Source organism: Sebastes umbrosus, chromosome 18 (genome assembly GCF_015220745.1).
Source record: "Sebastes umbrosus isolate fSebUmb1 chromosome 18, fSebUmb1.pri, whole genome shotgun sequence".
NCBI classification, from domain to species: domain Eukaryota; kingdom Metazoa; phylum Chordata; class Actinopteri; order Perciformes; family Sebastidae; genus Sebastes; species Sebastes umbrosus.
The window spans coordinates 14160787-14187199 of NC_051286.1; the positions used below are offsets into that span (position 1 = coordinate 14160787).

Sequence of the window (26413 nt, forward strand, 5' to 3'; positions counted from 1 at the left end):
ATGAAGTGATTAAGTACAAGTTAATCTTAAATGTCTGTTTGTAAATTTAAAGTCAGTGAGACAGAAATTACCTGGATGAAGTCTGGACAGGCGTACTTGGCGATCTTTTTAGATACCATGTCGTTTAGCTGCCGGGACAGGTCCACCTCTTGAATGTCCACATCCTTTTTTAGCACCACAAAGGCATAAACACCTGACAACAAAGAAAAGTCTTTACTATGATGGACATTCTTACTGTAGTTAACATTGCTATACATTTTGTAACTCTAGTTTTATATAATGTGGGAAACACATTTTTGACTGAATAACACTGACAAAAGATGTCTTGCTCACCTTGTCCTTTGATGTTATGCGAGTATCCTATGACGGCAGACTCAGCCACTGCAGAGCACTGATTCTGTTACAGAAATCACAATCAGGATCATCTGTACACTTTATGGGAAAAGATTTAACTGTTAAAATACAACTGTATCTTTAATTGAACATTGAAGAAAGTACTTTAAATCAAACTGAAACTATCTCAACCCTGCTCAAAGATATCAACCTTTTTCCTTATTACTTTTTAATATAATTTTAATTACAATTTTATTGCTTTCATATCCAACTATTGACATATTTGTCATTTTGAGAACTTCAACTTCTGTTCTACTTTTTAACCACACTAAAAACATGGTTTTAGGTATAACAATATTGGTCCAGAATAAAATATCTTGATAAATACAGGATAGATTGTCTTGTCTTCGAGACAAACATTAGCAGGTTACCATTATATGAATGTAGTAAGCAAGGCTCAAAGACAACAATAATTAGTTAATCATTGATTGACCTTACCACCACATCCTCTATCTCTGCTGTCCCAATCCTGTGGCCGCTCACATTGATGACATCATCGAGGCGGCCCGTGATTTGGTAATACCCCTCCTTAGAGCGATAGGCGCCATCACCAGTAAAGAAGTAACCTATTGGCACAAAGAGAGACATGTAGAGACTGAGTTTTCACCAAAAATCTAAGGAATTGAGAAACATAAAAATACAGACAGTTTTTTTATCTTGAAAACATCGTACTGTACCTGGATGAGGCTGACAGTAGGTCTCAATGAATCTCTGGTGGTCGTTATGAATGGTTCGGGCCATACCAGGCCACGGCTGAGCTATACACAGAGCTCCAGATGTGTGGTTGGAAGTCAGCACTTTTCCCTGAAGAAAATAATAATAAAAAACAGCGATAAATGTAAACGCAAGAAACAATAACAGAGTTATAAATCAATTTCATAAATGCAAATAAGGATTTTGGTAAACGCACAACACAACCGAAACAAAACCTACAGTTTATTCCTCTAAACATTGCAGAAAACAAGCACAGTTAGAATGCCACATTAAACCCTGTGAAAATTGAAGCTCTCAAAATGCTGTGTTTTTGTTGAGGGAGAGGAAGAGAGATGAGCTCAAGAGACACCACTCCCAACTGTCTGCACAATCTGTGCATTTCAAAAGCAACTGCATTAGCCACAAAGTAGTACGACAGATTTCTATTAGGGAGTTTGGCATGCACAGACGGGGAATGACGGGTGGGAGCAGGGTGGGTATCAAAAGTGACACAGCTGGTGACTATTTTATAATCCTAATCTGACCCTCCATCCAGGCCGTTCCCAGCTATTTAGGGACAGCACGCTACATACACACACACACACAGGGATGAGTCCCACACCTCAGTGTCCATGAGCGCGGGCTTAATGCCAAAGAAAGGTCTCATAGCCATTCCTGGGACAATCTCTGCGTCTGGGTCTGATGGCCTTGGGGTAATGCAGATGCCACCTGTCTCTATGAACACAGAGCAAAACAAGGCAGATTATAAAGATGCTGTTATTCTATATATTTTTTACTGTTAACAAATCCTAGAAAAAGACCAAAACCGACAATTTGTCAGTTGTTTTTTTTCCCCAGACTTCCCTGAAGATCTTAAAAAACAGGTTAGAAGATTGGCATGTCAAAAATACGGATTGAGAATAACCTGAGAGGAAATAAATAACTGCAAATCACTTTTTTAAAAGAACTGAAGATGCACCGAAGCAAACTGGGGAAAAAAGTCAAGTGAAAGGGACAGGAGGGGAATATAAATGACAGAGCCAACTAACAGTTTGTAAATCTAGCATAAACCCTTCTCGTTGCTACAGATGTAGATTGTTGAATTATAGCCATACTAAGTAAATTAAATTAAATTAGGTTTGCATGGACCTCAGGGACCCTGGTAATCCGCCTAGTGGTGTTGGTGGCAACAGTGCCGGAAACAGCAGAGGGGACCCGTAATAAAGTAGGACACAACAGATGATCCCACAATAGCATTAGCAACTGGCATCCTGTTCACATCAACTGAAACTGTGAGACTTCTGGACTAAAATCCCCCCCCAAAGATCATCAACCCTTTTCAGTTGAACCCCTTCCAAGAGAGCTGTCTTAAACATTTTAAAAATGGTAAAGGAATAGTTCACCATTTGCATTTATTCACTCTCTTGCAGAAAGTTAGATGAGAAGATTGATACCACTCTCCAGACATGCCCACTTTATGATAATCACATGCAGTTTGGGGCAAGTCAACACACTGACCGCGATTTAAATATTTGAATCAATTGACAGCCCTAGTTTTTTTTAACTATATTGACGTTAACACACTAATTTTTTTGCTATACTATGACTTTTTTTCAACTTACTCTACTATGACTCTTTACATTTTTTCGACAAACTATACTGTGACTTTTTTTTGTGTTTTTCGACATACTATACGATGACTTTTTTCGACATCCTATGCTATGACTTTTTCAAGACTTTTTTCGACATACTATACTATGACTTTTTTTGTGACTTTTTTCGACATACCATACTAACTTTTTTCCTGACTTTTTTCGACATACCATACTACGAATTTTTTGGACATGCTATACGATGACTTTTTGTGACTTTTTCGACATTAGTATGTCGAAAAAAGTCATAGTATATTATGTTGAAAAAAGTCAAGAAAAAAGTCGAAATATAGTATGTCGAAAAAGTCATGAAAAAAGTCATAGTTTAGTATGTCGAAAATAATCACGAAAAAGTCTGTATGTCAAGAGTCATAGTATAGTATGTTGAAAAATGGCATAAAATAGTATGTTGAAAAAGTCACGAAAAAAGTCATAGTATAGTATGTCGAGAAAAAAAAAAAAAAAGTCATAGTATAGTATGTCGAAAGAAAATCAAGAAAAAAGTCATAGTATAGTATCTCGAAAAAAGTCAAGTAAAAAGTCATAGTATGGTATTTCGAAAAAAGTCATAGTATAGTATCTCGAAAAAAGTCAAGTAAAAAGTCATAGTATAGTTTGTTTGAAAAAGTCACGAAAAAGGCATATTATAGTATGTCAAAAAAGTCACAGTATGGTATGTCGAAAAAAGTGGCTACAAAGCTTTTCCACCTCCCATCCTCCTGCATACTCTCACCTCTCTAGTCCTGTATGATCCAACATGGAGGCCGTATGCCAACAGCGGATCAAAATCAAATTTTTTCTTTAAACAGGCTACTTGCTCCTGGATCAACCAGATGGCATTTATGAATAATGCCACTTAGTCCTAATTGGAAACACTGGTCCAGGAAAATAATACATAATAACATAATATAATCTTTTTTTTACTGAAGTAGGGTATTTGGGTCATATCTGTGTCTGTAATTCTCAAGCTCATGATGCTCTGATGTTTAATTATCTTCCATTAATTATAGATTTTTTGCCATTTGTATGGTAATTAACGCAGCTTTGCTCCATTTGGTCATTACTCAATCTAATTTATTGGGACTGAGGATGAAACACAGTGTCCGTCGGGTCCTGTGTTCATCTGCAAAAATGATTTTATTAGTGAAATCAGCGGATTTCAAACATGTTGTCATTATATCCAATCATAAGCTACTTTAGTAAGGGAATAGTAGTTATTTTGCAGTGACATCAGAGGTTATCTATAGATGAAGGACAGGGTACTAACTGCACTATAGAGACCCATCTGGCAGAGGGAAGTAGATAGACGTGCCTCTTTTGGCAGCTAAGGTCATAACCTCTGCATTCCGCATGTATTCATACTTCATCTGGCTTATGTGACTGTTTTGACAAACAAAAAGCAGGGATGAAATTATTGCCTACTGCATTTCTCTCCACGGTGTTAATGTTGACTGTTATTATTATTCAATATTAAGAAAAAAAGGTTTTATATAGGATTTATTTCATGCCTCTGTTTCCCGAAAACAGATGTTCTACTCTGAGAAGAAAACATCTGGTTTGACTCTTGGGAGCCCAGTGGGAATGGAAACGTTTATGCATGTGTGTGTTAGAGAGTGTGTACTGTATCTGTACACACCAAAGGAATGCAACATTGTGTATATGTAACGCACACACTACCACAGGCATGTTACTGTTGGAGAGACAGAGCAGACTGCTCTCCCCTTTAAGACTGACTGCGCCCACAGATGTGGATGTGCTCAAGGAAGACTTTGTGAACTTAAATGACCTAACCAAGCGACGAAATGCTGCTGTAAGACTCACAGGATGAGACAAAACCAAGTTCAATGTAAGATTTGAATTGATGGAATTAATCACTCACAATATTCCGGTTAAAGGGATTTGTACTTGATTTGTTCTTGTTTATCTTTTGATCAATAAACTGACTAATTCTGTCGATGCTGTGACTGTTAAACCAAGACGACTATGTGGTTTAAATATGTTGACAAGCAATAGCTAATAAATCCCACACTACAGTGTATTCCCACTTACCTGTTTGCCACCAGGTGTCCACCACAGGGCAGCGTCCGTCCCCAACCACTCTGTGGTACCACTCCCATGCTTCAGTGTTGATGGGCTCACCCACTGCAGACACACAAGGACAACTTCAATTACATAATGTAGTCATGTATTCTTTTTTTTTTTATTGTTTTTGCTGTTTTAATGTATATTCTTTTATATGTTTTGCAAAAAAAAATTGAGCATTGATGCAGGCAAACCAGGGGTCTAACAGAAAAAAGTGGAAAAAAAGAGAAGTTTGTGTTTGTTGGTTAGGAGGAGGATTTACATTCTTTATGTTAAGCTTTGTGTTTTAACACATAAACTCCATAATTCAAGGGAACAGGTGTGTGTGTGTGTGTGTGTGTGTGTGTGTGTGTGGCATGCAGGGCTTTGCTGTGGCATGTTGACATACCAGCCGACTTGACTTTCAATATACTTTACCAGGAGTAAAAACTCATTGAGATTAAAAATCTCTTTTCCAAGAGTATCCTGGCCAAGATAGGCAGCAGCACAGTTACACGGTTGCAGACATAAAACAACATAACAATTGAAAACGAAGACAAAGAGCAAATTACAGAATCATAAGGTATCAAAAAACATTCATCAGCATTCAAAACAAGATGTTTACAACAAGATGTGCTTCCTTCCAAATCTTTTAGAAGCACTTTAAAGACATTCAGTGAGACCGGCTCTCTCGAGGTTTCAGGTCATTTTGTCGCCGATTCCAATAAGAGGGAGCAGCATACTTGAATGCCCTTTTCCCATTTCAGTACGGACTTTGGGGACAGTTAGTAGGATTAAGTCTTGTGAGCGAAGACAGTAACTTGCACGTGTTACATACTTTCATACTTTCAGTATGTAACACGTGTGTGTGCTTTTAGGAAAGGAATTTGTATAGTAACTCAGAAACACAGTCAGCCATCAGAGGGAAGCTTTACATGCGACTTTACAGTTGGTGTGTGTGTGTGTACATACTGTATCTGATGTGGATTGAAGGTTTACATGACAGGTTGACTTGGATAAATTACGTCAATGCATGCTAACTCATCAAAGTAAAAAGGGACATTGTATGCTAAATAAACTCTGTCACTAGGAAGTCAGACTGCAGCTGTGCTAGTGAGCGTGACGTAATTACATCACAGCCTTACACTTGTCAACCATCAGCTCTCGAAAACAATACAGTGCACTGTGAGGGATGCTGCACTGAAATACCTACAGTATCTTAAATCAGCTCAGAATTTTTCATTTTCAAATTTAAATCATTAACACATGCATAGAAACATCCATTAAACTTAAAAAAAAATCTCCTTTTTTTACACTCTGGGTTCTATTTGTGGCCATAATTATGGTTATTGTAACATTTTGCTCCTCAATATCCACCCAGTTAGGTAAACCAAATTATTTTGGTACCAGATGTGTCCATTTTAACTATCCATTGCATTTAAAAGCTGTGTTCATGCACAGCTGTGCAAAGTATGGTAGGTCCAAACCGAACTGGGAAGTAGTTCTATACATTATATGTTGTTGTAGATGTTTACAATGGACAGTTTGGGAAATAATTTTAAAATTCGCATTTGTTTTTACTCCCAAATAAGTGCAGATTATCTGGTTAAATTGTCTAATTGCCTGCTTGTATTACTTGTTAGACTTTCCCTTGACGTTACCGTAAAATGTTAACATAACTAAGAAGAAGAGACGGCCATCACTACGTAAATGAGAACCAAAAAAAAATGTGCCCAAAATAGTATTTCAAAGTGTCGTGTTTAGCATACCAGAGCCGAGAGTTTTGAGGGATGAGCGGTCGTATTTCTGCACCCACTGGTCTCCGTACTTGAGCAGCAGGCGGATCGCTGTGGGAGCCCCGTAAAACTGGTTTATCTTAAGTCTCTGAACCATCTCCCAGTACCTTCCTGTGAACAACAAAACATGTCTCAGTTAGCCACGGTCCACAGAGATATTCTACGGTATGTTGAGAAGATACTGAACTAAAGAATTTTTAATCCTTGGTGTTTTTCCTTGACAATACCATGATGACTGTGTCCTCACTCAAGTCCTAATTTTAGAGTGGAAGGTATGCCTAAGTTCAAGTTCAACTGTAAACAGTTATTCATAGACAAAGACATGAGAGTGCAAAGCTCTTGGCAAAGGCAGGAAAACTTTACACAAACACATAAAATTGTATATTATAATCATAAAAATGTCATTTTAATGACGCCATTACAGCTAATAAAAATGTCCTTAGGTGATCATATGACAAATTGGAAGGTTTACTGTGCAACTAGGTGTATTCATTTTTTGTAACGTAAGATGCATTTTTTTTTATTATGAATTGGACAAACAGTTTGATACATTCATATTAAAATATTTAAGCGTGATTAATTGCATGACTGTCGATAGTTAATCTCGATTAATTTCAAATTAATCACAAATTAATCACATTTTTATCTTTTCAAATTCTACCTTAAAGGGAAATTTGTCGAGTATTTGATACTCGTATCAACATGGGAGTGGGCAAATATGCTGCTTTATGCAAACGTATGTATATATTTATTATTGGAAATCAATTAACAACACAAAACAATGACAAATATTGTCCAGAAACAGGTACTGCATTTAGCATAAAACAATATGCTCAAATCATAACATGGCAAACTCAAGCCCAACAGGTAACACAGCTGTCAGTGTGTCAGTGTGCTGACTTGACTATGACTTGCCCCAAACTGCATGTGATTATCATAAAGTGGGCATGTCTGTAAAGGGGAGACTCGTGGGTATCCATAGAACCCATTTTCATTCACATATCTTGAGGTCAGAGGTCAAGGGACCCCTTTGAAAATGGCCAGTTTTTCTTCGCCAAAATTTAGCGTAAATGTGGAGTGGTATTTAGCCTCCTTCATGACAAGCTAGCATGACAAAGTTGGTACCAATGGATTTCTTAGGTTTATTAGTTTCATATGGTAACAGTATCTTCACTTTAGCTTTAAAACTGAGCCCGCTACAACCTAAACATTTCAAGTTGCGTTAATGCATTAAAAAAATTAGTGGCATTAAAACAAATTTGCCTTAACGCGTTATTATTGTCTTAACTTTGACAGCCCCAATTTATACATTTGCTTACGTTCATACCTGGGTCGGGGTAAATGGGAGTGCTCTCAAACAGGACAGTGGTTCCCCCGTTGGCCAGAGGCCCGTAGACACAGTAACTGTGTCCTGTTATCCAACCAATATCTGCCACACAGCCGAACACATCTCCATCATGGTAGCTGAAGACATACTGGTGATGAGAGGGAAGATTGATGGGATGATTGGATAAAAAAGAGAAGGAAGATACAGTATTTAGATTCCTTTTATACTCTTAAATTACCCATTTAAGCCGTAAGTGTTATTAATATATCTTCAACATTTATATAAACATCTCTACATTTTATTGTTTTTATTGCCGTTGTTATTGTATATCCTTCTAGCCCGTAGGAATGTGGTTTCAGGGAATTGCTGTAAAACAGCTTCATCAGACAATTTTCCCTGAATAAACAATGGTTGATGATGAGATTTACTCTACAAATCACTGGGTTATGGATCACGTTCCAAGGCCATGATAGTAAAATAATTCTCGCTCTACACGAGTGATAAAGCAGATGCAGGTCGTGGTTGATGTTTACCCTGTGTGTGAGTGCAGCATAAAGCAGGTATCCAGCCTGAGTGTGGACGAGTCCTTTGGGCTTCCCTGTGCTGCCTGATGTATAAAGCAGGAACAAGACGTCCTCGCTGTCCATGGCCGCTGGTTCACACACCGAATCCTCCTTTAGCATCTCCTGCATGATATAATGACTCACATTTAGTAACCACAGCAGAGTAATAGAGCAATAGATAAAATCATTAAATGTGTTGAAACATGCAACCTAACGTTTTATGATGCTAGAATAAAGAATAAAATGTATTTTTGCTTAATAAACATTTTTTAAATCTCTATTTATCCAGGGGAAAGTGACACAGCAGCTGCAGTCCTCTGCTGTTGGCATTAATATCTTAATCAAGTTCTGATTGGCTTTCTGCTCTCTCACCTCCTCCATGGCAACGTCCCTGGCTGTCATGGCGACCGGATTCTCTGTTCTCATGGCAACAAACACCTGCTGTACCGTCGGGCAGCTCTGAACTGCCGTATCTACCGTCTTCTTCAGTTCAGTGACCTTTCCCCCTCTGACGCCCTGGTTCACCGTGATGACGGTGCTGGACTGGGCTGAAAATGTGATGGATATAAAAATCAAAATGCGGACTTACATTTTTTTTATTATTTTACTAATTTAACAAACTATTTCTGACAGATAAAAACTTAACCTTATTGTGTTGGATTATATCATGAAACCACCAAACAAAAAAAGTGTTACGCGTTCAGCCTCTTAAGAAAAGTATATGGCTGTTTAGCAGCTCAATGCTTCGTTATGTTCACCAGCTATAATCGTTAACTTTGCTCGTCTGTTATTTGGTGCTGGGCAGGTAGAGTACAGCGGGTTTATCAGGGCTTTTTCACTAAAAACAGCTGCTGCTGAAAACAGAGTTAACAATGAGACTGAACCAAATCAGTAAAGTTGCAGGCTTTAAAACCAAAACAATGAGCTGAAAGGCGCTAAAATGCCCAGCAAAGCTGAGAAGAACTGCATTAACTGATTATTCTCTGTGGGTTCCTCACTACAAGCGACCACTCTCACGTTGTCTTTTGATCCATTGTTTAAAATTTGTCACTTAAAGGTCCAGTGTGTAGGATCTGGCGGTATCTAGCAGTGAGATGAGGAGATTACAACCAACTAAAGCCTCTCCGTGTGCCAAGCGTGTTGGAGAGCTATGGTGGCCGACGCGAAAAACACGAATGTTCCTCTCTAGAGAAATTTGGAGCAGAGCCAGCGTGTAGAGTGTGTGTACGTGGGAAGTGAGTGGTGAAGCAAGAGAGAGAGAGAGCGTTATCGACTCCGGCCCAAGCCGGAAACGTCAACAGATTTTGGTTTTGTTCGTTACTGTTGAAACATGGCGGTGCAACATGGCGTACTCTATGGAGAGTTGACCTGCTCCCCATGTAGATATAAATGGCTCATTCTAAGGTAACAAAATCACAATAAAACATTATTATTAATATTATATTCCATTTCTGCTAATAGATCCCCCTAATTGTTACACACTGGTCTTTTAAGCATCATCAGGCAGGTCAGTCTCACCGTCTCTGATTCGCTCTGCGAGGGCCTCGGAGCTGAACCCGGCAAACACCACGTTGTGAGCCGCACCGATGCGGGCGCAGGCCAACATGGACGCCACAGCCAGAGGGCAAGGAGGCATGTAGATGGTGACACAGTCCCTTCTCTTCACGCCACGCCGCTTCAACAGGTTGCCCAGGCGACATGTCATCTCCAGTAACTGCCTGTAAAAAGAGATATCGATGAACGACGACACCACAATAGGCGAAAAGAAGGAAGAAACACTTTAATCCAACCTGCTGCTGACTGACCTGTAGGTGACCTTGACCTCTGACCCCGGTTCATCTCTCTCCCAGATCAGGGCCACCCTCTCCGGACAGGTGTGCACGTGGCGGTCCAGGCAGTTCACTGCACATGTCCATAAAGAAACCAGATACACACACACACACACACACACACACACACACACACACACACACGCACACGCACACAATAGACAACATATCGTATAAATGAAGCAATGACAAAAAAAATTAAATATTAAACACTGAATTTCAGGACTTGTGTTACAAACTTATTTTGTACAGCACATTTGCATTTTGATTAGACCTACAGGTTAATATGGGATACATTTCAGTCTAGACTAATTAGAATGAGTTCTTAGTGAGTTTTCTTCATTCAAAACCTTTTTTTTGTTTAACCCTCCAGCAGATGTCATTGTTCCACTGATATTGATCTCTTGGGACATAAAATAACACACAAACACACACACACACAGATAGAAAACACATTATCTGCCACGTTAGTGTGGTGCGTTCAAGGTATTCTTATGATAATAAGACTGGTTTGGACAATGATGCCTTCACTGTCTCTCATTATGACTTGACCGCATCGATCAGTTTATTCTAACGACCAAATCTATTTCTAATGATCTAATTAGGCTACTGGCCGTATATTCTAATTAAATGAATCTTACCAGACACATTCAACTGTCCTCCCTCAAACCACTTGATCTTCCCCATGCTCAGGTCACAGTCCTGGACGGTGTGGAAAGGACTGATCCAGCTGAGCCTGTGACGCGCTGCAGCGGCCCAGAAGCTGTCTCCGCTGGAGACGGAGAACTCCTGCAGAGCTGCCCGGTCCAACACGCCCTCAAAGCCGGCAGCCTCCGGCATGAAGGCCGCTACGTTACATCTCCATCGACCCAACACATGGAAGTAAGAGTTAAAGACCCGACGAGTGCAATGCATAACCGTCTCAGATGACAGAGTTTACACACTTCAACTTGAAGTGGGAAAACTGGGAAACTCCGGAAAAGACGCGCTGGAGGAGTGATGCGTTAAAGGGCAGTATGTACAAAACCAATGTGCCGACACTTTTCTTTTTTTTTCATGTAGAGTATATAGTAGGCTGCAGCAGCTGGATTTCAGCATCAGTTGCAAAAGAAAACATTTTTTCGTGCAACATGCAGGATTTTGTTGTTTTAAAGATCCCTTCCAGTTTTTGATGCATTAAAAATTACAATTTTGATTAATAATTTACTTTTCTTTTTTTCTTGGAGAGTATATAGTAGGCTGCAGCAGCTGGATTTCAACATCAGTTGCAAAAGAAAAAAACATTTTGTGCAACATGCAGGATTTTGTTGTTTAAAAGATCCCTTCCAGTTTTTGATGCATTAAATATACAATTTTGAGTAATAATTTACTTTTCTTTTTTTCTTGGAGAGTATATAGGCTGCAGCAGCTGGATTTCAGCATCAGTTGCAAAAGAAAACACATTTTTTTGTGTGCAAAAAAAGGATTTTGTTGTTTAAAGATCGCTTCCAGTTTTTGATGCATTAAAAAATACAATTTTGAGTAATAATTTCCTTTTCTTTTTTTCTTGGAGAGTATATCCTCCTGGGAACCGAGTTAAAAAAAAGTGTCTTCCAATTACTTTTTTTTGTGATTTACTTCCTATTTAGGGTTAAAAAGAAAATCTTAACAATTTAGGCTTGTTACATTTTATTTTTTATTGTCCACTGTATAGTGGACTACAGGACTATTTCAGTGTGAAAACACAAAAAAAACGAATAGATTATGGCTGTAGAGTGATATTAAACCAAGAATACATTAAAATTGATTAAAAAAAACAAAACACATGCCATATCACTGGAAAGCCTAGTATGTCCTCTTTACAATACACCAGGGGTTGATAGAGTAGGTCAAAAGAGTAAGAGGATATGCATGTGGACAAAATGTCCACTACAGAGGTCAATGGGCTGGGTCTCAGGAGGATATAGTAGCCTGCAGCAGCTGGATTTCAGTTGCAAAAGAAAACATTTGTTTTTGTGCAACATGCAGGATTTTGTTTGTCTAAAGACCCTTCCAGTTTTTGATGCATTAAAAAAATAAAATTTTGAGTAATAATTTGTCTGTTTTTTTCCTACAAAGAGTTTGATTACCCTTTAAAAAAATGGGAGTATGCCTACAAGTACTTTTTGTACCTCATTTAAAAATCCAGAATTCATGAATATACAAATATTTTTTTCATTTTAAAAGTTTCAGTTTAAGTTTGTGATGTCACAAAATCATGCTCATAAGTCTTAAACTTGAGATTTACGGCAACCAGAGAATCTTTCTCCCCTCAGCAGATGAATGTGAAAACCGCTTTCTAGTGTCAAACTCAACACAAACATCTGCACAGTGATGCTTAGCCATAAACAAAAACACATTTCTGAGCACTTTAAATATCAGTGACTTTTTAATTAGGCTACAGTTACATTTATACAGAGACAAACACAGATAATTGATGTTAACTGTACATAACAGTACAGTGTTAACTATTGGACAATATTTTCAGTATGTACATCACAAATGTTACAACAGCCGCCAACACCTAACTGAAATCACAGGGAGGTCAGAGGTCACGTTCATCATCATCACCTCTGGAGCAGGTCTAGTTGATTTCTTGCTGCTTGTTGAAAAGGAGACTCGCTTCCAAAAATCATCACTGTTGCATAAAAGTAGCTGCCATGTCACAGAACTGCAAAGTTAATCTATTTTTAAAGAAAATAAATATATATTTTTAACGCAGCTCCATATCAGAACATCTGGAATAAACGTAGGGGAACATTTCCGTTCTCAACAGAAGGCGACATGATTTGGTTGAGTTTGCTGTACAAATATTTCTAAGAGCAGTGAAGAAATAATGTCAAACCTCAATTCTTGGAGCCAAAGAACCCTTTTTTCAGAGGACAAGTAAGCTCAACTAATTTCTCATTTATCTCTGATTGTAATATTTGATGTGCAGGTTTTTAAGTCCAGCTTATAGGCGACGAGGTTCAACTCAACCGATGAAACTTCTGCCTCTGAAATGTTTGCAAACTCCTCTCTGTAGGTATTTTCACCATCAGTCTGTATCCTGCAGCTTTTGTTTCAGTCACACTTCAACACCTCTGCCGTTTCCTGCTCCGTCCCCTTGTCCTCAGCTTCCTCTTTATGCGTCACGAGACCGTTTGTTCTGTCGGTAACCGTCCCGAGCACCTTGGCGCTGTGCTCCTGTGCCTTCGCTCGCAACGCTGCAATACTGTTCTCCCTCAGTTCCTCTTTAGAAATTGGTGTGTTAGTAGTGTCTTTCATCCGTTTCTCCGTCACATCCTCCATCACTTGGTCCACTGGTTTCTCCTGTGGTGGTGGAGGTGGAGGTGGAGGTGGTGGTGGTGGTGGTGGTGGTGACAGGCTGCAGGGTTTTCCAGGAGAGGTGTGTGTGGTTTCAACTGACTTCTTGTGCATACCTGAAGGGAGAGGACAATCATTTCAGTAAGAGTTTGATGACGTAAGTATTCTTGTCTTGAATCTCACTAGTAAATTGCACCAATTTTTTCCCCTCACAAGCAGCGGAGGTGTTTGAAATAAAATTGAAATAAGGTGTGAAAGAGAATGGGGATAGATTAGTGGATAAAACCTCTTATTCAATTAGAGAGTCACCTAATTGATTTAAACTAATCAATTGACACGAGGCGAGAGAGGACATTTGGTCTAATCCGTCCTGATTAAGTGGGATTATCACTGTATCGACCTTTTATTGACATGCTGACACTTTTATTGGCTCCTGACATGAGCCGGGCTTAGCTCCCACTTCCTGTTAGGATACATCTTAATCCCCGCTTTCAAACACAATGACGCAAACTAATATAGCAGGTTCTCTTTGGACCTACAGTACAAGCTCTCATTTTGCAACTAAAATATGGGCTGAAGGTAAGTATGTACACAAGAATGAAGAGGACAAAAACACATGTGTATCAGATAGAAGATAGTCTGGATGAGGCAGCTTTTAAAAGTAGGCTACTCCACCCCATGTGTGCTTTGTCAGCCAAAGAGACTTTGCAAAGTTTATTTTCACATAATGAGCCTCAATATTGATATTAAAGGTGGAATATGTATAACTTAAGTTTAGGGGTGAAAAAAAAAAAAAAAAAAAAAAATCGATACAGCATAGTATTACGATATTTTGCGTAGCAATATTGTATTGATACACGGACGTCAAGTATTGATCTTTTATTATGTAAACTATTAATCTTTTAACAATCCGACAGGCTCAGTCTTAAAGCTAGAGTGAAGATAGCGGGATCATATTAAACTAGAAAACCAGAGGAATCCATTGGTACCAACCATGTCATGCTAGCTTGTTGGAAAAACACTAAATAACGCTCCAAAATTGCGTTACAGTTTGGTGAGGAAAAACTGACATGATGAACTGGTCCCTTGACCTCTGACCTCAAGGTATGTGAATGAAAACTCTGAGATTAACAGAGTGAAAACTGTATCTTATTAGATAAAACAGATGTTGACTAATTTGCAGTTGAAAAAAAAAGGTAATAAATCACAATATATCTTATCGCAATACTCAGCATATCGAAAAATGCTTAAATCGTAATATGATTGTATCGTGGGGCCTCTGGTGATTCCCCCACCCCTACTCAAGAATGATAAAAGGACATTTTTCAGAGCAGATATTTAGACTTGTCACAGTAGGAAGACGTGTTACAATGTCCTACTCGAGTGTCCCAGTAACTCATGACATTGTGCCAGCATGCACATTACCAGGACCCTGAAACTGAACTAACTGGAATTCATCCATCATTAATTTCATTATTTACACCTGTACTTTTCCAAATGCGAAACGTTAAAATGTCTTCTGTAAAGAAAAAGAAAAAGGCCGGCTATTTACCTAATAACCACGGAGCGTAGGACTCTGTGACGCCCTCCTTGGCTGACTTGAGGATGGACTCTGGCAGTGGGATGGAGTGACGGACCATGGCTCCGTACAGGCCGTACTCTGCCATCACGCTGCTGCGACCCCAACACTTCTCCCTTTTCCTCCACTTGGCCCTGCGGTTCTGAAACCACACCTGAAGAGATGAAGGTCAGAAGAAAAAGGATTAGATTAAGTTTACTTGAGCTTTGTATAACTGTAATGCATGCCATTTTATTCTCTGCAGTCTGGGCCAATAATCCATCAACATGTAGAATCGTGACTGGACCAAAACATGAAAGTCCTCTGCTCAATAATCGGTTTTGTTTATTGTTACTTCTCTTGGATGTTTGAGCTTCACTGTGCAGAATGATGTTCGTGCAGAGTTCATCTGCTGAAGGGAGAATATTTCTCTGCGCTCGCCTTAAATCTCAGTTTACAATGTGTTTGTACCAGGATGAAAAGATTTTCAGTAAAGTAGGAGTGTGTCTAAGCAGTTTTTTTTTTAAAAAGGTAGTTGAACTTTTTTTGTGGAAAACTACATCGGACAATTATTTCATGAAGCTGGAACCAGAGAATTTAGATGTTTTTTTCTTAAAAAAATTACTCAAACCGATAAATCGATTATCAAAACAGTTGGCGATTAATTTAATAGTTGATAACTACTTGATTAATCGTTGCAGCTCTACTTAAAACATGACTGGAGGTTTTTTAATATAGTTTAAAACCACTACAATGGAACAACTTCTCATTTTGTAATCGATTACAGCTTCCTTAACTCAGCAGGAATCTTTTATTTTACGTCCCAGGAGATCAATATCAGTGGAACGATGACATCTGCTGGAGGGTTAAACAAAAAAAAAAATTTTTAATAAAGAAAACTGACTAAGAGCTCATTTTAATTAGTCTAGACTGAAATGTATCCCATATTAACCTGTAGGTCTAATCAAAATGCAAATGTGCTGTACAAAATAAGTTTGTAACACAAGTCCTGAAATTCAGTCTTTAATATTTAAACCTTTTTTCTCATTGCTTCATTTATACGATATGTTGTCTATTGTGTGTGTGTGTGTGTGTGTGTGTGTGTGTGTGTCCGTGCATTATTCTCCTTCTTGCTCCTCAAGTGCCTAAATTGATTTCCACCAAGCTAGACCTCGCAATAGCCTCAGCAAGCTTGTGAATATGGATGAGGAAAACAGGAAAAAAAATGAGCATCCTAAAATGGCCGAGGAGGCAGGATGAGATTGTAGGGACTGGTGTGTGTGTGTGTGTGTGTGTGTGTGTGTGTGTGTGTGGCAGACCTGGAATTAAAAACGATCAAAGCTGAGCCTGGAAAGCTATTCAGGTAGATCTGATGATAACCTCCATCTCATAAAAAGATGGGCCTCAGATGAGCAATCATGCTTTCTGACAGCAACAGTGTGAGTGTGCATGGCAGTGCAAGTGTGTGTGTCTTCACATGTGTGTGTGAAGTGCTTCCTGAGAGAGGTGACCCCTGGGGCAAAGAGGCTGATTGAAAAATAAGTTAATTTCCAGGGCCGATCGATGGGAGACAGGCGCTCAAATATCACGGGAAATTAAAATGCTCATAGCAGCCAGGCAGAGCCCTCTGCTCAGCCGCTGACCCGTGCTAATTAATTTCTATGTAGTTATCATTTCATCTCAGGGCTGCGGCCCGTCTCTCGCAGGGAAAGAGGTGATAAGTTCTCCTCAATTAACTAATTATTACACTGAGAGGGTGAATTGGCTGCTAATGTGAAAGCAGAAGGCATTGTGAGGATGATGATGGAGCAGCTGACTGGTGGCTCTACCTGAATATTACCTTTTTTTCATCACTTTGTAACCGGAATTTGTGGCTGAAAGTAATTTTAACATTGAGATAATGTTAAAGAATTATTATTGAAGGGAAATATTTGAATTATTTGACTAAATACACTTTTTATTTTTTTTAAAAGTTGTTCTTTTTTGTTTCATTGCACCCCTCTTAAAGCAAGATGATTAAAGCATCTTCAAGATTTGAAATGTAAGAGGATAACAGAGCATCCAGTATACTGCACAGACATTACTGTTTACTGCACAGACATTAATACACACCTGTATTCTGTCCTCTGGTAGCTCAGTCTTCATGGAGAGCATTTCTCTGGCGTACACGTCTGGGTAGTGGGCTTCATTAAAAGCTTTCTCCAGCTCCTCCAGCTGATAGGAAGTGAAAATGGTTCTGCAGACAAAACAAGAGAACATATAAATAAGAACCCCACTATAATTTGGATTTCTTCATATTTTCACATGTTCAATTTTGTAGAATTTAAAATCAGTCTGCAACTGAAAAAGAAAACCAAACAAATATATATTTTTTAATATTCTTGCACTGAATTTTAAATCAAATCAAGATGGTGTCAAATAAAGAAATACAAGCAGATTTGTATTTTATGGAACAATTTTAGAAGTAGCAATGCAGAAGTAAGAAACAGTGATGATAGAAGACAATTACTGTTCTTTCTTCTTTCTTTATCAAAGGCATAGAGAAAAGAAAAATAAATATGCCATGTGATTTTCTTTACCATCACACTTATTATTCCTAACGAAAAATCTGGCAACCATATATTTAAAAAAAAAAAAAAGACAAGACAGAGGAAATAAAGATGATCTTATGTAGGCTTTCACTAAGTGGAATTTTAGGTTAATACCATATTAAATATATTAACGTCACACACAGGTTTAATTCAATAATTAAATAGGTGTTTTGTTTGTTTGGGGTTGTATAATATGTCACCAAACTAAATATAGCTTCAATTATTTCACTGAATAAAACCCTAATCCAATTTGTTAATAAAAAAATACAATATTTAACTAAACATCATTCGATTATCTTGTTTTCCATTTTTTTGTCTTACCTGTGTCGTCTTTTCTTCCGTTTCTTGCTTTGACTCATTGAAGATTTAGAGAACTTCTGATCACCGGAGGAGAGACTCATGTCATCAGAATCTGTGAGGAATAAACACACCAGTTATCAACTCAAAAAACAACAAAAGCAATTATTATTGTTATTATTATTAATAATAATAATTATATATAGTTATTATCATTAATAATAATAATAAAAACAATAACAATAATAAAAACCTACATTGTATAATACATACATAAAGGATGTAGAAAAAATAGGGAAAAAAGTAAAATTGTTAATTCAGCATATTGAGTCCCCCTCCCTAACTAATATAATCAAATAGAAATGTCCTTCTAAAATGGACAAGATTTATTAAGGAAAAATATTTTAAGATAAGATTTTCCTTTATTAGTCCCACAGTGGGGAAATTTGCAGTGTACAGCAGCAAAGGGGATAGAGCAAAAAACAAGATGCATCAGCTAACACAGTAAAAAAGAGCTTAACAAAGTGTAACAAAATATGAACCATTTAAATAGAATGAAGTATAAAAATAGGAGCAGTATATACAGTATTGACTAACAGACTATTAACAAAATTGCACAAGTGGAAAAATGATATTGCACAGTGAGAATGAAATGAAATTCCACCTGAAAATATCAGGTTATTTCAAGCAATATAATATTTATTTTCTATCCTCTCCACATTTTGAAAACACAAGTTTTTATAAAGTTGCATTTGTAAAGAAAAAAAAATATTCTAACATCGTTTTTTCAGAGTGAAATTAACTTTCGGTCTCTACAGTCATTATCACTTGATCACAGGCCTTTGACGATTGGACTCTTTTATGCAAGAAATGCCTGTTATTCACTTATTCTAGCTCATTCACAATAAACACATGATGGGCTATACATATATTATAGCCTATAATTTGAAATGTTAATCTCTGCATCAGAACCATACAGTGTTTTGCAGAGTTAACCTTCAGTATAGTTGAAGTAAAATTATTATTAGTATTATTTTATTTGTATTAATAATAATAATAATAATAATAATAATAATAATAATTATTATTATTATTATTATTATAAAGTATTATTATTATTATTAATAATAATAATAATAATAATAATAATAATAATAAAATCCTACATTGTGTAATAGCTACATAAAGGATGTAAAAAAATAGAATGCTAATGGTCTTTTAAAAAAAAGGATAAAAGGAAAATTGTTATTTTTGCATATTGAGTCTTCAGCACTGATCCCCTCCCTAACTAATATAATCAATAGAAATGTACTTCTAAAATGGACAAAATTTAGTAAGAAAAAATATTTTAAGCAATATAATAATATCATTTATTTTCTATCCTCTCCCCATTTTGAAAACAAGTTTTTATAAAGTTGCATTTGTAAAAAATATTGTGTAAAAATATTCTAATTTCAGAGAGAAATTAACTTTCATTATCACTTGATCACAGGCCGCGGAGGCTTTGACGATTGCACTCTTTTATGCAAAGAAATGTCTGTTATTCACTTATTCTAGCTCATTCACAGCAATAAACACATGATGGGCTATTTATTATAGCCTATAATTAGAAATGTTAATCTCTGCATCAGTGTTTTACAGAGTTAACCTTCAGTAGCTAATGGTCTTTAAAAAAAAGAAAAAAACTAAAATTATTTCTGCATATTGAGTCTTCAGCGCTGACCCCCTTAATTAATATAATCGAATAGAAATGTACTTCTAAAATGGACAAAATTTAGTAAGAAAAAATATTTTAAGCAATATAATAATATTTCTCTCCTCTCCCCATTTAAATTTGCAAAATTTACAAATGCAAATAAAGTTGCATTTGTAAAGAAAAAAAATATTCTAACATCGTTTTTTCAGAGTGAAATTAACTTTCGGTCTCTACAGTCATTATCACTCCATCACAGGCCTGTTATTCACTTATTCTAGCTCATTCACAATAAACACATGATAGGCTATATATATATTATAGCCTATAATTTGAAATGTTAATCAGAACCACACAGTGTTTTCCAGAGTTAACCTACAGTATAGTTGATGTGAAACACTCACCAGAGCTGTTGGAGTGCTTCTCATCCATCTCCATCTGTGCGTCCTTGTGCGCTGCAGCAGCTGCAGCTCTGTGCAGCGGCTGCAGGTGATGCACATTCTGCGCCTCTGCGAGCACCTCCAGAAAGGCCGGCTGGCTGTAAAACGAGTGTATTCCTTCTGGTCCCAGAAAACCCATCCCGACCCCGAGACCTCCGAGACCCCCCCCGTGTCCGAGCGCCGACCTGGCCGCCAGGAGGTGCGCGCTGTGCGGCAGAGCCTCCAGAGGCCTCCTCGGTGCCACCACCGGAGGCTCCTTGTTGAGGCCGAGCAGCTCCTGGATGCCAAAGCCGGTGCGTCGGTGCACCGTGGGGGCCATCATCTTCCACACTGTTGGAGGAGGCTGCTGATGATGATGATGATGCTGATGGGATCCCAAATGGTTCACACCGGTTTGTGAGGATGATTTCTGTTTATTCTCAGAGTCTGAGAGCACAACTCCCTCCTTGCCTGTCATTTTGCACTCCCTCCAAAAAAAAAAAGTCCCTGATGCACTCAGCAGAGAGATGCTCCTCTTTATCTCTCAGCTCTCCTCTCTGCTGAGCCTTTTTATCCAACAGGCAACAGGCTGCAGCCAATCACAACAGAGGGTTGGAGACTCTCCACTCAAGTTTTGCATGAAGCCCCATGAAGCTTTATTATAGTAGATTATACTATTTCTTTGCAACAAATATACATTTTGTTGCATAATATATCATATGCAACAAAATAACTGTCATATTTGTTGTTGTTTTTTTGTGCCAAGACATTACTGAGGATGTGGATGGACTGTTTGACAAATAATATCATCTTTTTCCAGCTGGTGATCGCAGAACAATTAGGCCCATTTAAAAAAACAAAAACATGATTTAGTTGTCTACAGAAGAAGTTTAATCTAAAGTTTCACACCATAAATTCGTATTTATGTTAGAAACACTAAGAGTTGTATGCTATTTTCATTTATCCTGAAAGATGCACCAACAGTGGCCACTTTTAAATCTAGACTGGAGACCAAACTGTTCTCAGACGCTTTTCTTAATTGATCAAATGCTGCATTTTTACTGTCTTTTGATTGTTTTTAAATATCCTTCTAATTTTTTTCTCTTAACTTAACTTTTATATTCTTTTATTCATTTTTATCTTATGCACTTTGTGCTCTTTCATCTTGCTTTTTTATATGTAAAGCACTTTGAATTGTGTATGAAATGTGTTATATAAATAAACTTGCCTTGCCTTGAATTGGATATTTTTTGGGTACCAACTCGAACAAAAAAAGAGAGATGAGGTGAAAGTGTTTTAAGTTCTGTCTTGTGAAAGTTATAAAACAAAACGAAATGTTCTTACTTTCACTGTAAATCATCATGTTTCTGTGGCTGATCATGGAGTCACCAGCTCGTCAAACTGATCCACACACACAGCCGGATAAATCAGCTTAATTTGCAGCACGTTTGTCCTCATTCAAACATTCAAACATGACGTCACTGTTGAAATTTAGCAGTGAGGATGAACCATTTTGGACCAAAGATGAATGTTGAAATAAATATGTTTAACGTAAAGCTATATTTTAGTCAAGATAAGATTGAAAATAACATGCTGTATATATCATACAATTATTAATTATTGTTTTTGGAAAATGTCATATTCATAAGAAAAAATGGTCAGGAACCAAGCCAAGCATTTAAATTATTGAATGAATATAATATGTATATAACATAAACTCTGGCATTGTGATTATTTTTATTTTGTCTTCTTTTTGTCTTGTTTTTTTGTATCTGTTTCTGTTAATGAGCATGTGTTCAATAAAGAAATCATTAAAAAAAAAAAAAGCTTTTTGGACCAAAAATACTGAAAATCTAAAATACATAGCCTACATCTGCTGCTTTGCTAAAATTAAAACACATTATAAGCTTAATCCTATAAAGCTTAATATTTTATTTCAGCCTATAATTACAATGAAGTTGGCTATTTTGATGTTATATATATATATATAACAATAATAAAAAAGTAGTCTCATTTATAATATCTTCCCTTAAAAATAACATTTGATACCATTCGCCAAAATGAATTATGAAACACATAAGCTATGCAATTTAAAAATATCTTAGTTCAGTAACTGTACAATTGATCTTCATAACCCAGCTTTCTATTTTAATTTTTTTTCCCCAATAAATAGCCAATAATGAAGCTAATCCATTAAAAAAAATGCTCATTAATTAACCAGAGGTCACATTGGATGAGGAGAAAAAAAATAAAAAGATTTTCAGTGGTCAAATTAAAAGAAACACTCATAAACTCTCATCAGCCAATTTCTCTATCAGTTAATTAATCAATTCAGCTTGTTATTAAGAGGACGACACACCGATTGATCCGTTACCAGACTCTCCTCCTCTAACGTCCCATATAACCCACACTGTCATTTGCATATTCTAATTAGGTTTGTGCACTAAAACGTTTTGTCTTTGGTGGCAGTCTGGGCATCTGTTGATAGATTATTAAACGTTTTTTATTCTCTGATGGGTCACATGATGAAGAAAACAATATCCTCCAGTTCAGGGGTATTTAGGGCACACCAGGGTGGCAATTAAACATGAGACAAATATGCCACACTGTAAACAATTGCTATTAATTTACAGCAGGATTTCAACAGTATTGAGCTGTTATTGCTAAAAACAGTGCTTTACTGTTAATACAAAAGAAAACCTGTTAAATTACGCTCATAGGTCGTTTTTTAACTGAACTATAATACATTCTTAAAAAGCAGCACTTTACTGCTGATCAACTGTCTAAAGTATCATCAGTAACAGTTTCATGCAGTATTTTTATAATTCTGGGACCTGATCTGCTCATGTGAGGCTTGTACATTGTACATGATTGTAAAATCAGTGAATTAGCTTTATTGTTCTTCACTCACATGTTGTTCTGGTTTGCATTCTGTGCTTGTAGCCAGATAGAGACACACATTTTGGGAAAAGTGTCAACAAGTCTATTATAGCCTTTTTCCTAACAAGTGCCTTTAATTGTATTTAGTGTGACTATTCCTATGTCTGTAACCTGCTAAGTCTATTCATCTAGGCAAAAAATAATGTTTATTAAAATGTATGTAAAAAATAAATAGTGCATTGAAACAAATCAGTAAGATAATGTAAAAGAAAGGGGAAAAACAGCTATATAATGTATCTTTAAACAATAAATTAACTGTAAAATACTGTGAAATTAATAAAGTTCAATCTGTATTTTTCATTAACAGTACAAAGCTGTAAATTTCAGAGACAGTATAATAATGTTAATTTTACAGAAACATAAAGGCAACCCTGCTGCTAGTTCTTTACTGTTATTTTACCGGGAAATTCTTAACAGTGCAGACAACAGATTTATTTACCTCCTGATTTTTTTTCTGTTTGAGGTCTGATATCAAACACAAAAAAAGTTACGCAACGTTTCAGCCTATAAATCTGAGAGAAAGTAAGAGCAAAGATGTTTCATATGTCAGGGGAAATCATCTCTTCACACTCATTCATCATAGTATTTAAACCCTCAGCTCAAAATTCAAACCCACTGAAATGTGAAATGAAGTGAAAAATACTCTCATTTTCTCTTCCACACAAACCTAATCCTCTCCTAATCAGCTGTTATTCAATTATCGCAGAGTTTCAATCGTTTGGAGATAATGTGCGGCACACTTTGGACATCTGGACACATAATTACGCGCAGAGGAGAGTTTATGGAGATGAGTGGGACGCGCACGATGGAAGCGCAGATATACAGTCCTCCCATCAATGGGACATGTGGTGATGAATAAATAAATAAATAGGTGGTTCCGAAGGGACTGTTTGGGCAGCCGTGCGTCAGGCTGTCTGTCAGTGGCGGTCAAACAACCCAACAGCAGATTTAGTGCTGATGGTTTGTAATCTGAGATGTGATCAAGAGATGCAGGATTCACCCGGTCAAGTCAATTATGAGGCTCCATGTTACTTTTGTGTGTCACACTGCGCTGCATCTCCCTGCAGGAAGAAGAGGCCTAAATATATAAGGGGGGATAAAATGCTGTATTATAATACCAAAAGACTATTGCTGTTATAGGCTATTTAGTTTAAGACTAAGATAAATAATTTAGCTTTTATTTGCCTGCAGTCAGTGTGAAATTGTAGATTAAAATGTTCACTGGGATGGAAAATAAAATAAAAAAGTGTCCAAAGATAAATAAAAAAATACAAAACAAATATTCCAGATGTCGTAAATAACTTGAGAGTGAAAGGGAGAGGAGTAAAGGGACTTAAATTGCAGGTATATATGTATGTATATATGTATATATTTAACTTATTTATTTATTTTTTATTCCCATTATTTAGACATTGTGCGCAGCTAAACGCGATAACCTGATTTGATTGATTTTTTTTTATTCTCCTTTCCCTCTCTGCTACTGTAGGTGTGTACCCCACGAATAGGCAGGCGGGCAAAATGTTTATTGTATATGTACACTTAAAAAAAGAAAAAAATGGAAACACTCTTTTAAGTACATGCTGCTCATTACATCATGCTACAAACATGTATATTCCTTGTTCATGTAAAGTGTCAACATCTCCAAATAAAAATTAATTAAAAAAATGTTTTGTTTTTTTTAAATGCTGTATTATAATACCAAGAGACTATTGCTGTTATAGGCTATTTAGTTTAAGACTAAAATAAATAATTTAGCTTTTATTTGCCTGAGTCAGTGTGAAATTGTAGATTAAAATATTCACTGTGATGGAAAATAAAATAAAAAAGTGTCAAAAGATAAATAAAAAAATACAAATAAAATGTCCCAGATGTTGTAAAGAACTCAAGAGTGAAAGGGAGAGGAGTAAAGGGACTTAAATTACCTCCCGCCATCTCATGAGAAGCTATTAGAGAGACATTTCATTAGAGGTGAATGAAGAGATCAATGCCATACCAACAGCTATGCTAATGAGGTTTCTACATCACACACACACACACACACACACACACGCGGGTGACATGCATGAATCACATCCTTCCACTTAGATCAGGATGCAGCCAGAAACACTTCTTAGCATCCTACTGAGCAACATCACATCTCACTGCTTCTGAAAAACAACAACCGCATCTTCTTAAAACCACCTCAGCAGGTTCATCTCCATCTTAAAACTTTACAAACATCTGTGTTAAGAAAAAATGCAAAATCAGAACTTGGCACTTGACACAAAGAGAGAGAGGAAGCACAAATGAAACCATCCTCAGATTCAGAAACTTGAATATCATTCGAGAGTTTGGTATAGAGGCAACCTGATTACTGTAAACCTTTTTTACTGCAAGGGATTAACTATTATGAACATTTAACATGAATTATTTAATAGCTTTTTTTATCCCCCTTTTACATTTCAGAACTATAAAATGTGTGAAAAATACATTTAACCTGTTTGGGCATTTAAACTATTAGTTTGCACATTAATAAATGACTTAAAATTTGTTATCTATATATTTTATTTACGTTGCTGTTTAAAATAGTACCAGTCTGTCTATGACGTTGCCTAACTCTAGGGCTGAACGATTTTGAAAAACTATCTTATTGCGATTATTTTGACTGACATTGCAATTGCGATATGGTTTGCGATATTAGAGGGAATGATAATTTTTACATAATAATTCTTATTTTCATTGAAAAACATTAAAATGATTATGGTGTGATTTCAGCGGGATCTGTACCAAACAAATATGTTTTCTTAAGTCTGTAAAATATGATATGCAGGCCAGGACATCTCGGCGGCACAAAAAAATATCTAATTTAAAAATGGTATTTTGACACACATTTCACCTTTAACAAATATTGCCCCTTCTGGGATTTGAACATTGCAGTAGGCCATGTTGTGATTTCGATAACATTTCCATTAATTGTGCAGCCCTACCTGACACAAACGCATCGCATGCACCAGCAACTGTAATTTGGGTTGAAATAAATGATGCCGATTTAAGAACCAGTAATGACACAGTGTCATGCGGAGGGCATGACAGTGAGCAACTGCATCATCCTTTGCTATATTTAATATGTGTAGCATGATTTAATCAATCCACTCATTTGGTGTTCTTTTTAATCACTCCATGTAGCATAAATAAACCACTTGGTTCTATAAAGCACTAAAAGCTACCTTATCTACTGGGTTAGTTTTAGAGACATTGATTAAATCTGTAGGGAATATTTCCATAAACTAAAATAGTT

At 36.8% G+C, this 26413-nt stretch overlaps 2 protein-coding genes across 9 annotated transcripts in view; both read right to left on the minus strand.

Moving 5' to 3' along the window:
• LOC119477212 (acetyl-coenzyme A synthetase 2-like, mitochondrial) overlaps positions 1-26413 on the minus strand; it is a 41138-nt gene that overhangs the window by 803 nt on the left and 13922 nt on the right. For 2 of the 7 annotated variants that reach the window (XM_037751175.1, XM_037751177.1), the window contains exons 4-15: positions 10291-10387; positions 10004-10203; positions 8858-9033; positions 8456-8608; positions 7923-8070; positions 6569-6706; positions 4788-4880; positions 1709-1821; positions 1071-1197; positions 832-959; positions 334-397; positions 72-193 (exon numbers count right to left, since the gene is read on the minus strand). In XM_037751175.1, the coding sequence (XP_037607103.1) occupies positions 72-193; positions 334-397; positions 832-959; positions 1071-1197; positions 1709-1821; positions 4788-4880; positions 6569-6706; positions 7923-8070; positions 8456-8608; positions 8858-9033; positions 10004-10203; positions 10291-10387 (1559 nt within the window). Of the gene's footprint in view, positions 1-71; positions 194-333; positions 433-831; positions 960-1070; positions 1198-1708; positions 1822-4787; positions 4881-6568; positions 6707-7922; positions 8071-8455; positions 8609-8857; positions 9034-10003; positions 10204-10290; positions 10388-10955; positions 11277-21540; positions 21628-26413 lie in introns of those variants that run through there. The other 5 variants (XM_037751173.1, XM_037751172.1, XM_037751174.1 and 2 more) reach the window with 5 other exon arrangements.
• Positions 12709-21627, minus strand: LOC119477215 (visual system homeobox 2-like). Of its 2 annotated transcripts, none has more exons than XM_037751181.1 (6): positions 21541-21627; positions 20182-20581; positions 18109-18199; positions 17309-17432; positions 15191-15371; positions 12709-13754 (listed from the first exon to the last, which is right to left on the minus strand). In XM_037751181.1, the coding sequence occupies exons 2-6, from the start codon at positions 20537-20539 to the stop codon at positions 13396-13398; spliced, it is 1113 nt and encodes a 370-aa protein (XP_037607109.1). In that variant the 5' UTR covers positions 20540-20581; positions 21541-21627; the 3' UTR covers positions 12709-13395. The 2 variants fall into 2 exon arrangements, with proteins under 2 accessions (XP_037607109.1, XP_037607108.1); XM_037751180.1 differs by having other exon boundaries at positions 20182-20684; positions 21541-21594.